Genomic DNA, 14,577 nt, shown 5'->3' with positions numbered 1-14,577 from the left:
ATTGCTATTAAAATACAAAAACCAACATTGAATGTGTCCAAATTCTATCGACAAAAACACATGAAGAAAAACACGGGCTATTGTTTCAATGAGACATGCTCCTTTATTGTGATGTACATTAATGTGCAGTCAAACAAGCAAAGCTGGGAAAATATAAAACATGCACAGTGATGTCTGCCTGACAGCACAGAGATAGAAAAGGCAGTTGTGAAATGTTGTAGAATACATTACACTGATGATGGTCAGGCACATGTCACCCAATAAAACAGTATAGTTCAGTTGTTGAAGTAAGGCAATAGCCTAACCAGGTCACAAGGTATGCTGTCTACCCCCCACAATTCAGCAATTATTGCTGTTTGTCCCTCACAGGACACTGTAGTCCTGAAAAGCTTTCTGTGTGTGATGGAATGCTTTTCTTATTTCACTTGTCCTACTTCAGAAGGTAACCCTGGCACCCTACAACATCCTACAATATTCAAATTAAAAGCACCCATTCAGTCCATCTGTTCAACTAATGTGTTGATTAAGGTGATGTCTTACACTGTGGGTGTGAGAAGTTATGGACCAGTGGCAGAGGTATCAGCTGTCATTTTGAGCAAAGAAGGAACCCCCAGGTCTCAACCACAATCCAGAACTCCTGTCTGCTGCTTTCTTCTCTCAGCACATTGCCCCATCACACACTAAGAAACATAACACAGTCTGAGGATATGTAGAGAAACTCCAGCTCTTATGGGTTACATTTCCTTTCAAAAGTATCTGATGGCAAGTTTATCAGGCTATGGCCACACAGACAATGCATATTAGTAGCACAAACTGTATTGTTGGTTTTGGGATTGCAACAGCATTATCCTTTAATAACTCACTGTTGCTGCTTTTAAAGTACTTTATTTGCAGCATGTGGGGGCAACCGCTCAGGCCAGTGACATGTTAGAGATGTTAGTTAAGACTTCCGTCACCTGTCCAGCACATGCCCTGAGTTTGCATTTAGGGATGCCAGGAGGGCCTGCAACCCTACATGTATGAATCCTGCTCACTGGTGGGGGCTGGTTGTTTGTAGTCTATGATGGCCTGGACACCTTGCTACATGCGTTGGGGGTCAGCGTTGTTGAAATGCTCTTCAGACCTTAGCTTTTGGTTATGCTTGGCCCTTTTGATGCTCCCAAATGAACTGTTCATCCACAGCTTCTGATTTGGGACAGCTGTAATCTTTTTGAGGGCAATTTTTGAGGGCAACACAATCCAGTCTATCTGCTTAAAGAGGTGCTGTAGTACAGTATCTGGTCCGTTTGGCCACACCTTAACTATTCTCACTAAAAGTTTAAGTGTTTGATAAGTGGTGTGTAGAGACCAGAATCCTGCAACTGGGTCGGATACCAGCCAGCTAACCCACAAAAAATTTGTTTGACAGGTAAAACGTATCTTTATATGAATTCATAGGTATGAGTGCAGGTAAAAATGGACAGACAGGCAGCTGGTTGGAAGAGGGTGAGAACGAAAGTATGTTTGTTGTTTGTTTGTTTATTTGTTTGCTTCTGGAGAAATCAGAAATGAAAACGATTGTGCAGTATTACCAACATGTTTTTTTTATTGTGAAGGCCAACAACACAACCTTTGTCCCCTAAATTCACCTCTGACCATATAATTGATGAAAATGACTTTGAGTGAAATTGTTCCATTTCTGGCATGATTCAAGGACACCAAGGCATCTAAAACCCCAACCATTCACCTGACCATGGTGTGATTGGAGTGCTTCAGACGTTACCTGTAACAGCACGATATCTTGTCCAAAGTATCATGTGTGCTTGTAATAATATTTCTGTTTAGAAACATATATTAGAAAATGAAAAAATAACTATATACATACTTTCTATACAAAAAAGAGCGGGAGGGGTATTGAAAATTAATATTGCTGGGAAAAATTTTAAATTGCACAAGGATTGAAAATTGCACATGGTTTAAGTACAGTGTTTTCACTATTGCACATTAGATAAAACAATATGTAGCACAGTGTATGAAAAGAAAATATGTACAGTATTTGCATAGACTGGATACAAATAAGATAAATATGTAATATTGTATGAGATATTGCATGGATGTAATGGCAAGATGATGAAACATAAAAATCATACAGCTGTGCAAACACAGTGCTACATTGAACAGTTGTAGAGTTGAACAGTCTGATCGCAGTTGAATGAAGGACCTGTGGTAGCGTTCCTTCTTACAGAGTGGATGCAATTGTCGGCTGCTGAAGGTGCTGCTTAGGGCCCCCACCGTCTCATGCAGGGAGTGGGATGGGTTGTCAATGATTGGTGTCAGCTTGGCTAACATCCCTCTCCCAGAGGCAGTCCAGGACAGAGCCAGGTCTCTTGACCAGTTTGTTCAGTTTTTATCTGTCCCTCCCAGAGGTTCTGCAGCTCCAGCAGACAACTGCGTAGAAAATTGTTGTAAAACATTTTTAACAATGTCCTACATACTCCAAAGGACCTCAGTCTTCTTAGCAGATGGAGACGACAGGCCCTTCCTGTACAGGAAATCTGTTTTGTTTGTCCAGTCCAGTTTGTTGTTGAGGTGAGGTGGACCCCAGGTATTTGTATTCCCTCATGATCTCAATGTCCAAGGCCTGGATGTTCACCAATGTAGTCTGTGGTACCTTCCTTCAGAACTCAATCACCATCTCCTTTGTCTTGCTAGCGTTTATGTGCAGGTGGTTCAGTTCACACTATTTGACAAAGTTGGTGATGACCTTCTTGTATACCAATTTGTTCCCCTGTGATACACGTCCAACAATGGCTGAATGATCAGAGAATTTCTGGGTGTTACAACTGTCAGTGTTGTGTCTGAAGTCCGATGTGTAGAGGGTGAAGAGGAAATGGTATAACACTGCCCCCTGCAGAGCCCCCATGCTGTAAACTACTTAATAATGTATAGTGTGATGTTTGCTAATAGCAGCATGTAATTCTTTAATTGCCAATTTTAGCATCAACATCCAGGAAGGATATATGCTGCCACAGCACTACATGTAAACTCTCTGGGCACATAGATATTTCTACACTTTACCATGAGATATTCTAGGCTAGCAGAGGAGTGAGTCATGATCATAGCAGTGTCCATGCACCAAGCTTTGATTACATAAATGAACAGTCCCCCACCTCTGGTTTTACTGAAACTATTTCCTGTTCCATTTTCTCTGAGGATGTAGAGTCTCGTTAGCTCACTAGTGTTATCTGAACATGAATGTGGAAAAACATTGAGCCTTGCTTTGTGAACATTCTGCAGCAGTCTGGACTCTCAAGTTCAACTGGCAAAGTTTGAATGCCCAAGAACATGAGTGTGAGTGGGGCATACTGTGCTCTGACAAAGGCCTAAGTGGTTCCTTACAACAAAAAAAAATCAAAATTAATATCTGCAGGTGAGGAGCATTTTTAAAAGTCTCCTTGATGGTCCATTCTCTGGTCTGTTCCTAGAAAGTGTTGCTTTGGATTACATTGTTGAAACCTTTAGTACAATGTGAACTTAATTATTTAATTCAATGTTGCTGGTACAAAATATTCAGTGGGATGGATTATCTAATATAAATTCTAAGTAATACAAATGCATTGGCCCAGATCTTCTCAGAGTCACCTGCTGAGTCTCATCTACATTTGAATGTGCAGAATCTTTGTGCACTGTGATAAGATGGCCAGAATCTAGACATTTTATGCATACAGCTGCAGTAATATACACTGCAACTGCTTAGTAATTAAGATGACTGTATGAGCCTTCCTGCAGGACTCTGGAGCAGTAGGAATGCTCATTAGCTGCCAGCCAGCCCAGATGATTTCAAGTGAAGTGACTCAACATGAGTCCTGTGTGGATGGAAACACTTGGTTCATGTCATCGTGAGTAATAGGAATTATCTTCCACCTGTCTGCTCAGCATTACTCAAAGTGATGGCTACCCTGTGTGTGGGGTGGGTGTAACTCCTCTCAATGCAGGGTGACAGTCCAGCTCTCTCCTTCCTTCTTAACTACCCTTTTATTGAATTTTATCCAGTTGAACACGGCTAGAAAGAGAATCTTTAATACTACAAAGCATCCATGTCATATGTCAGTGCAATATTCCTTATATGCCTATGCTTGAATTAGTCTCGTTCAGTGTAGAAGGGATGTTACATATATGTTCCATATATTTTGCTGTTACAGTTAAATGTCTATTGATTGATAATAATTTTAGGTTTTAGATGCACAGGAAATCTCGTGTATATCTCTTCAGGGATAGAAAATGATTCTGAAATACAATTAGCACCTGATATCAACATGTCATCTGTGTCTGTATACATTATCTGGATAATGTCATGTGACCATGTGTTTAACCAGGCTAACACTGTGAAGTCAATTTACACTGTCACTGCCACTCTCCTCCTGAGCATCAATAAAGTGCAATCTTATTGTCAATGCATATGACTGTAACTTATAGAAAATATGGTTGCATGGGCAGGATTAATACTATTTACTCCTCTCAGTTTTTTTCTCTGCATAACACTGAGCTTCTTGTGAAAATTGCTCTTTTGATGGTAAATTCTTCATCATGCAAGGTTTCTCCTGGAATTAACTTGAAATGGATCAGGGTTATGGTTATCCCAAACCTGGCTCTGTTTTGACATGAACTTAACTAGTTGAACTTAACCCTAGTGTGATGTTTGGTGTGAAGATAAGATAAGATAAGAATTTATTGATCCCACACTGGGGAAATTTAGTTGTTACAGCCAGCAAGTATTACAAAGAGCAAGCACAGTGGCAAAAAGAGGTCAAAATAAAAAGTGTACAGGATACAGAATAGAAAAACAACTATGTATGTGTACATTTGTACAAATTATCTATATCTATATCTATATCTATATATATATATATATCTATATATATATATATAAATGCCATAAAAAAAAGGTCATAAGGTTTTCCACAGTCTTGGTCCTTTTTCTATTCCCAAGCTTCTTTACAATGGCTAGTTCCTGTCATTCTGAGTAGGAGGTTTCTCCTGTGTTCTTCAAACTCATAGCTTCCCTGTTTGCTGGGTTGGTTGACCTCCTACTATGGCAGGAAGAGAGTGCAGCTCTGCACCTCTTTCATTAGAGCAAGAATGTGCTTCTTGCCAGTCAGCTTGTTGAGTCACACAGTGCAGTGGAGCAGAAGTGTAAGGCCCAGTGTCCTGACCTTTTAGTCTTTACCCCCCTAAACATTCCTAAAGCCCCTCACATACCTGTTATCCAGTCAAGCTCATCACTTTATACATCCTCCTTCAGCTGCTCTGAGGTCAGTACTCAGGTCTCTCCAAGCAGCATGATCAAACTTGGTGAGAACTTTTACTTTCACCATCTCAGTTGCTGTAAATTTGAATAATTTGTCATGATTTTTGTACAAAGTGGGTCATTTTCATGGTTTTGGCAAAAATTCCTATCCATATATTCTACTCAACATAATTGAAGAAATTAGGGGGAAAAAATCATCAAAATGATTTCCCAGTCTGGGTTGTGTGGATTCATTTAACTTTCTCAGCTGTACATTAAACAAGGCAGCAACTGTTGCAGACAGAGTCATTACTCTGAGCTATGAAGTGTAAGAGAGAGATGATATTCAATAATGACCATGTCCACTTATTAAACTAAGCACCCACATACTATAGTTGTGCACCTTCACAGATTTTCTGTGCTGTGTGTGGGACTATTTGTGGCATCTCAGCTGTGCCAAGTTTCAGTTTGACCTAAAAAAAAAAAAGTGGCTAAAATAATCTGGGTAACAGATCTCAACAGGGCAATCATCTGTATTTTCAGATAGTCCGATTGTTTTTGGATTTGATTACCTCTGTAGTGTGGTGCTGTACATGTACTTATACAAGCAAATGACAAGAGACAGCAAGAGCAATGGAGACTGACAACAGTTAAGCCTATAAATGACAGCACAGTCTCAGCTGGAATAAAGTGATGCAGAGTCTAATGTAATGAAAATTTTTAACATCTCAAAATGTCAGAAACAGAAGATTTAACTCGTTTACCTTGCAGCTCTGGATAAAGCTCTGGATAACACAAATTCCTTTGCAGTCCCTCACACAAAGCAAGGCTTTCCCGTCTTTATTGATTTTTTTTCCCAAAGTTAATTTTACAAAACCAAGAGGACAAATCACAGTTACGTAAATTACACCAACACAATGTTAAAGAAACAGAACAACTATACAAATGAAGAAACACACAGACACTATTGCTGCAAAATAAACAGTATTTCTTATCATTCTCTTACATTATGCCATGTCTTTATTGACTAATTAAGTTAAGCAAAAGCAATATGTGGAGTGGCTAATGCTGATTAATATGACGTTCATCTTGCTTTTCAGCCTTGTAAGGATTTTCTTTCCCAAAAAATGACCTCAAAGCAGTTTGTAGAATTTGTAGAGCAGACAGAGCTGAGTGATAGCTGGTCACTCTATCGGATGTACCAAAACAACAATTTTAGTTATAAAACAACACATTTAGTAAATTACCATTAGGCATTATTTCCACATAATACAAAAAAAGCTACCAATTATTACAGCAGACTGATTCAGATTTTTTTGCAGTTCATCAAAACATTACACCACATTAGCCCCAAAACTAAAAACTTGCTGCTTGATATGATCATCAATCAGTACAAGAACAGATATCAGCCACCTGAGTGCTGAGTACAGTGTTGATGGGGGTGATGGACAAAACCTCAGAAATCATGACTGGAATTATCCTTTAAACAGTCTTGTGTGTAAAATCGGTCCTCTGCTGAGTGATCAAATCAAAAAGTCTACTGTCAGAGACATATTTAGAATTGCACTGATCAAAGACCAAAGAGTTGTAGGCCCAGCTGTTATTAGAGTAAACTGCACACTATGGGTGAGTGAATGACTGTCTAAAGTTGGTGGAGTAGCTTACAATAATTACATTCTAATTAAATTCATGTGGTTGATATGATTGATTCATGTGTAGCATGCATGTGCATTGTTTTTACAATTATGATATTGCAGCAACATTTGCACAAAAGGACAATGACAGGTGCATCATTTGCAGTGGCTCACACCAGATTTATAATGCAGAATAATGCATGACAGATGCCTGTGGGACCCTGTGCTCTTTGCAGAACCCTTCATGGACTGCTGAAAAGTTACATAAATATGAACATGTCATGTAATATGGATATTTGGTATCTTCTTCTTAATCACTGCCGTTAATGTTACAGTAATTCATATACAATGCATGGCTGAGGAACAAAAGAATATTCAACATTTGGAAAATATGTTTCTTTTTTTGCTTTCTCTCCAAGAGTACAAGTGAAGCTGTCAGGACATGGTTAGCATAGCTTAGCATAAAGACTGGAAGGTAGAAACAACTAGCCCTCTCTCCAGAGTTCAAAACTACACTTACCTGCTCGTACACTTGTATGAGAGGGGTCATTGTGTGTGTTGTAATTTTTATCTATCTGGACCACATTCAAGTTGATGGGTGGTAAAGGGTTAGAATAGGAATAATTCTGATATATAGGCTTTCTATATACATTCATACGAAGATGTTCTTGAAAGTCCTTTGTTCTTTTAGCAAATGGAAAGCTTTATCAAAGTTAAAATGAAACACTGCTGTGTTAAAGGGGTCAGTAACAGAGAGTAGCAAAACAGAAATAAATTTGAATGGAAATGTCACAGATGATTACTTTAATCCTCCTCTCCTGTTGTCTGACCAGGTCATTGAGTTCGATGATGGCTCGGGCTCAGTGCTGCGTATCCAGCCTTTGAGGACCCACCGCGATGAAGCCATCTATGAATGCACAGCCACCAACAGTGTAGGAGAGATCAACACCAGTGCCAAGCTCACTGTCTTGGAGGGTAAGACCTGACTCCCTGTCTCACTAATCATCCACACATGCCACATGCCTTAGCTGTTTTACTTCTACAAACGCCCTTCCCCGGCCTGTCCTCACCCCTCTGACTCTCTGCCAACTGAAGGGGTTTTCATGTTCATGTGTCCCTGTGTTGCCCTTACATTAGATCTGGTCCTCATGAGTACGGACAACACATTAGGCACTGTTCTTGCTTTACTCCCACATGCCTGTCTGTGTTCATTGTTAACCATTTATAGTTCAACTGAGAACTGTTGCCTGGTCCCACAGCAGGGCGTAACAGTCTGTCTGTCTGTCTGGATAGCTAGATAGATAGATAGATAGATAGATAGATAGATAGATAGATAGATAGATAGATAGATATTTCTCTTACTTCTTCACTGACTCTTATGAGTCTTGTTACAACATGCAGGGCTTGACGATCAAGGCACCAATAATAAATATGCAATGTTCAGCTAGCGATGTCTGGTTAGACTTTCAAAATAAAGCTTGCTGAGAATAATAATGAACACAGGTTTAGGCACAAAAATTACTTGGTTAGATTTAGGAAAAGATCATAGTTTGGCTTAAAATAAGCATGTTAGTTATATTACTTCACTTACAGAATAAATCCACCTTCATTTTTGGTTCCCCATGGGACAAGAACCCCTGTCTCCTGTGTGAAGGTCCTGTGCTTGACCCATCCAATCACTCCAACCTCCTACAGAGGTGAACTTCATATGTGATGAGTTTGGAGGAAGAATGACTTGGTGCTTGGTCGTCTTAGTGAAGAGGAGAATGCATTGCAAGTTTGAGACATAGCCTGCTGATTTGTTTCTGCTAATTTGCTGGATCCTGGATTCAGTTCTATTATTTTGGTTTATAGGTACCAACCATTTACCTATTTGGAATGTCCAATCAAAAAAAAAGTCAAAATCAATAGAAGCAATTGCATGTCTATAGGCTCTTAAAATCCTCTCTTGGAATTTTAGCTTGATCTTGCTGTTTCAGGGATATCAAATAACACTGTTTTTTCATCTAGGAGCCATTATAAGGTGGCTTTGTTGATTTCACTGCTTAAATTACCTCAAAAAAGTAAAAGTCTTTTTGATAAATTGAATGTTTACTAAGCCAGCGATGCACAGAGGTTTCTATTGCACTGTACAGTACTGTATGTACTGTATGTCTGGAGACAACTGTGATGGGGTTTGTGGGAACATTGTAAACCAAGTATGACATCTTTTGAAGGCAGTGAGAAGAAAATCAGCTCTTATCAACAGTGTCCTACTGACATCAGGTCTGTCTAAATTACATCAGCCAGCATGAGTAAAAAGCCGTCAGCTGTAAAATGCATAGCTATGTATCACATTGTTCTTGTGGTGTAAATGATTGAGGAGCTGCATGTGGCCTCTGCTGCTCTCAGCTGAGGCAGTGCCGTCCCAGTGGGTCTCACGTGGAAGCAGTTTGCAGCTTTGGAAGCACTGATGTTACTTTGAACATCTTCACACATGGTAATTGTAATTGTTACTGGACAAGCGTTGCTTCACTTGCATTGCCACTTCTGCTCAAGACACTCAAAATGCACAAACTAGAGGACTGAACACCTGTGGGTGCAGCTTTATTAATCAGGTTAACAAACCACAGACTCTTGTTGCAAAGTTTCATGCTTTGCTGAACGACTTAGTGTTTCTGATCTGGTGTCCCTACTGACAGAACAACATTGTTTGTCATGGCCTGATATTATAATGATGGTGATGATGATATAATGATATGTCTGCCATGGCTATGGTTGAGGTTTGGTTAGGTTCAGGTAGAATTTTTATTTGTTTTAATTTGTCATGTGCTGATGGTTCCTGCTTTTTCTTCTATGTATACAAAATGCATTTGTCATTATCAGTGATGCTCTTTTCTTCAATACACCTCACCTACAAATACAAGAAATATTTTATTCATGGCCTCTGCCCAGTTACCTGGTCCCCCCAACAATCTGTATGTGGGGAGGCAAAGGCAGCGGGTGCCTGTGACTACCCCGGCTGCTGAACAGCTGCCCCACACTGACAAACACAAGTGCCAAATAACACAGTTCCTTGATTAGCCACTTGGGGCTGGCTCTAAAAATGAGTCCATCTCCATCTCCATAAACATGTTTACAGCCTGTCACAAAAAAAGGGTTTTGGTCTCCATAGCTAATTTCCCCATTCATGACATCTGTTGGGGGTTGAATTTTTATATAACTTACTCAAATAGATTATATTAAGGTTTAAAGTTACACATTATTAAGGGCGGGGCAGCTTTGAGTGACAGCTAGCAACTAGGTTTCTGTAACCACATTTCATGCCGCAGCTCCACCCACGCTCCACCTTGTTAGTTATTTTTGGAGTTTGACAGATGGCTGTTCAGAAACCTATGGGTGATGTCATGGAGACTACGTCCATGTTTTATACAGTCTATGCTTTGAACTAAGCCCCCTGTTTGATGGAACAAAATGTCAGAATGTTGTTTGGCTGTTAGAGATGTCTGAGTCTCAAATTGAGCCGAGTATTTCTGTGTGATGGTGTTTTCTGAGCAGGAATGTGTTGAAAGTGATTTTGGCTGGGAACCACCTTTAGGTGTGTCTCTAGACAGCTCTGTTCTTTGCCAACGGCAAGATGGAGCCCAAACACATTTATTTAATCGACACTCTAATTGGTAGACAAACAGCCACACACAAAAAAGGGCTGTCTCTCTGGCAGCCTTTTCCAAATCACTCAGGAACCCATTATACTTATTCTGCTATGTAGATATTGTCAGCAGTAAACACAGCCTGAGGCTCCAGAGCCTGTTGCACCAAACAAATAGGCCTTTTCTCTGGAAAACCACTCAGGGTCTTGTTAAAGGAGAGTGACAGGCCAGACTGATAATCACTGTTAACAGACTAATATTTAATGAACAAAGCTGTGAAATACAGAATAAGCTTTGCCCTGATGTGCATATCAGTCAGAAATAAATTTTAATTTGTTTTGGCATCATATTTTTGCATAATAACTTTGTTATTTTTCTCCTATTCATAGACATATTCAAATTTGACCACTACTTAATATGAATATACTGAAAACTACAACACATTCTGATAACCACTACTTTGTGGCTTCATAAAACAGCAACCTGACACTGTCTCCTGACACTATTCATTCTTCTTGTTGAAAGTCAGTGTTGTAGGCTTCATAAATAATTCTTAGTCCTTCTGTGAGGTAGTAGTGTTTTAGTTAGATAGTTTAGTTTTAGTTAAGTTAGTTTCAGCACGATTCCCAGGAGTGATTCTGAGATGTCTGAGGAATTACATGAAAACACATTACGGGAGCTATGCTAACAGTTTCCCCCTGCTTCTAATCTTTGTCTATAGTGAGCTAGTTAAAAGTTGTACTGAGGCCATCTTTGTACAGAAATTAACTTCACTCTTCTCGTCTGACTCGTATGACAACAAACAACTGCATTTCCCCAGTAGTAGTAGTAGACTATTACTTTAACACCTTAAGTCTTCTGTGTAAATTAGATTTTCCCTTAAAGGTTGTAATGTTGCTGTACCATTGAATGTGAGTAGGTTGTGGATGTTGCTCTTTGTTAACGAACTTGTTAGTTTTCAATGAGGCTTTACTGCCCACATAGAAATTACATTCTGGGAGAAATATGATATTTAAGAGAGACTGTAAAGCTGCTTCATCCCCAAAAAAAATATTTCTGTCAGTAGTCAGAATTCATAAGTCATAGTGGGCCATACCTGTCAACAATCGGATTTTAAAATAGGGTAAATTTTCTGGTGCCACACATTGGACAGTCCCACCACCTTCCCCACTGTCCACATACCCCAGTGATGTGCAGTCAGGGAGGCGGGGGAGGCAGTGCCTCACCTGTTAAAATATAATAAAAAAAAAATAAAAAAAAAACTTGCTGTGGTTTATAAATTCAGTAAGAGGAGGAAATTCAGCCTTAAGCTCATGACTGTTCCATAAATTTGTTTTCTGTATGATTTCAACATTTCTATGGTCAAAATCGCTAAGTTTACGCATTGCCTGTTCGTATACGTGGGAGAAGGTGAGGTGAGGCAGCAATGAGCTGTGCCTCATTTCTGACGGCTCTGTGCCACACACACTGACTGACGCAGGCAGTTGGCGCATGCCCATTGCTGTCTTTCTTTATATCAGTCATGAATGTGCAGTGAAAATGCTGCGGGTGAGGCAGAAAGTACCGTGCCGCACTGATAGGCAGTGCTGAGCTCCATCGGCACAATGCACGTTGCTGCGTGCTCTCCTACGCAGAGGGTGATAGTGAGTGTTCAATTTTAATTAAAAAAAGAGAGATCAGCCAAAAAAAAAACCATTTAAATTTTAAAAAATTGAATTTCACCTTATATTAAATATTCTTTTGTTTTTCTTGCTATCGTATTGTGAACAGTGTGGAATTGATTAAAGCATAATTAAAAGCTTTTAAAACAACTAAATGTTTCAATTAAGGTCAAAATTGAAATTTAAGCTTCCATTTTGGGTTCATATATTTTTACATCTGACTTCAGAGGAGTCAGTGCCTCACCAGTCATGAACCTCACTGCACGTCACTGACATACCCATTGCATTTAGACAATGCTATACACAGTAAAACACCACCACAAGGCAACCACTTACTTTAAAATATCAGAGCTGTGAATATCCCTGTCTTATATAAATTGGCATGTCTCACATTCATCGTTCTTCTTGTTGTTGTTTTATCCTTTGAGTGAATGACTTCTCGTCACTACCAGCTTATGTTCTATATACTGCCACCTGCGTTACCACAGGGGAATGTAGCAAACACATTAAATATGTTTAATGGTTATGCTTCCCGTTAACATTACAGCAAACTGTTTTGAGGTTTTTTTTCTATAGAAAGGATAAAGATATTTAAATGGGAGGTCACCAAGAAAGAAGAGGAGAATATGTTGGAATCCCAGGAAAAACAGGAGGCTTGACAGGTTTGTGGCTTACAAGTGATATGCTGGTTACATGAATACGTGTAAATCGTATCAATGTGCTCCACAAAGCTGCATATCCATCTCATTCTTTTGCAAGTTTAAATGGTTTTATCCTCCAAATAGTAAAAGCTGAAGAAACTGCAAAGCTTTCAGTATATTTCATAATGATATCCACTTCCATTCCAGTCACCATTTTGTGTCACAATTTTCAAAATGTGAGTTTGTCTTTTTTGAAACAAAACTCCTCAGTGATGCATGAGAGCTAAAGAGAGAATAGAAATACAAAACAGCAAAAGCAATAAGAGAGAGTGGGCAGAAATGAGAGATGAGAGAGTGAGGGGGAGAGGAAGAGGATGAAGACGCGGCAGAGTCGACAGCAGGACTCTGGGTAATGAGAGTGCAGCATTAGTCATGAAGTGAACCGACAGAGAAAGCTTAAGGGGATGAAGGGAGGGAGACGGTGAAGACAGCTGGAGCTGAAGCCAGTGCAATGCAGACAGAGATGAGAGGTACTTCTCACGCATGGGAGTTATATGCCGTTCTACAGAAAACATCATATACTTTTCTCTTTTCGTTGATTGTGACACTCAAGCGGCACATCACTCAAAACAAGCCTCCTGCACTTGTAATGGCCATGAGTGGTAGTGCTGGTTGCACTGAATCAACATCAGTATCTTTTAAAGTGCTAGATTTCTTTCCTGCTGTTTCCCTGTCTGCTGCTTGCTCTGTGTCAGCAATAGAGAATCTCTCTGTGGTGACTTGAATTTTCTTGTTTTTTAATATATTTTCCCCTAAGATGCGCTGCCTAAGAGCACTTTGACAGTGAATGTGGGGAGTGTAGATAGAGCTCTCCGTCTGCTCTGGCTGAATGCATATTTGTGTGCATGATGGAGACAACACTGACTAGAAATGGCTATGTACAAAATCATAAACCCTGTGAAGTCACAACTTTCAGTGACAACTTCTTCACATGATACGGTATTTATGAATAAGTCATCACTTATTCATCCATCTGGCAACCTTGTGTCTGAGAATGTATGTTCATATACAATTAATCAGCAACAGCACGTAAGTTTTGAAACAAACTTAAATTACATTCATTATATTTCAACACAAATAGAAAACGTTGTTAATTAACATATAAGAAACACAAATGAAAGATCAAACCATCAAGAGTGGTGTAACTTTGGAATCGAATTGGAAGATGGGATTAGCAGCTGAACTGGGAACCCCCGGGAATGACTGTGCTCCGACAGAGTGCATGCTCTCTGAAAATCCCTGTCATATTTTGGCACTAATAGGTTAGACAGCAGATAACAGTTGTATGACTCAGCAACTTAAACCAGCAGATTCTCAAACCTAAACTGCTTAATAGGTCGATTGCCAATGCTCCCAAAATTACACACACTCACACACACACACACACACACACACACATATATATATATATATATATATATAAATACTGTTGGAGGGCACTAGCAACAAGGTGGTATATCCTTTGTCTTCACACCTCTTAACATTGTAAAACAGTTGTAGCTTGCTTAGGTTTAAGCAACAAAACTAGTTGATTAGGTTGAGGAAAACATCACGGGTCACAAGTAATGTATGCAATGTGTGACGGCCTGTTTAATATGTTGCCTTGTTTCTCTCCAGTTGACCCTTTCCTGGAGTGACAGCAGTCCAGGGGCCGTCAGAGCTGCTTGGTTACACCTCTAGTAGGTG

The 14,577-nt window shown here is 39.6% G+C and overlaps 1 protein-coding gene across 7 annotated transcripts in view; it reads left to right on the top strand.

Annotated features, from left to right (window-relative positions):
- The window catches only part of ptprfa (protein tyrosine phosphatase receptor type Fa), a 328,374-nt gene that overhangs the window by 122,333 nt on the left and 191,464 nt on the right, over positions 1–14,577 (top strand). For all 7 annotated transcript variants that reach the window (XM_076722953.1, XM_076722954.1, XM_076722952.1 and 4 more), the window contains one exon: positions 7,734–7,875. In XM_076722953.1, the coding sequence (XP_076579068.1) occupies positions 7,734–7,875 (142 nt within the window). The remainder of the gene's footprint in view (positions 1–7,733; positions 7,876–14,577) is intronic.

The sequence above is a fragment of the Chaetodon auriga genome, chromosome 3, assembly GCF_051107435.1.
Source record: "Chaetodon auriga isolate fChaAug3 chromosome 3, fChaAug3.hap1, whole genome shotgun sequence".
Taxonomy (NCBI): domain Eukaryota; kingdom Metazoa; phylum Chordata; class Actinopteri; order Chaetodontiformes; family Chaetodontidae; genus Chaetodon; species Chaetodon auriga.
This window is presented reverse-complemented; position numbering and strand designations above follow the sequence as displayed.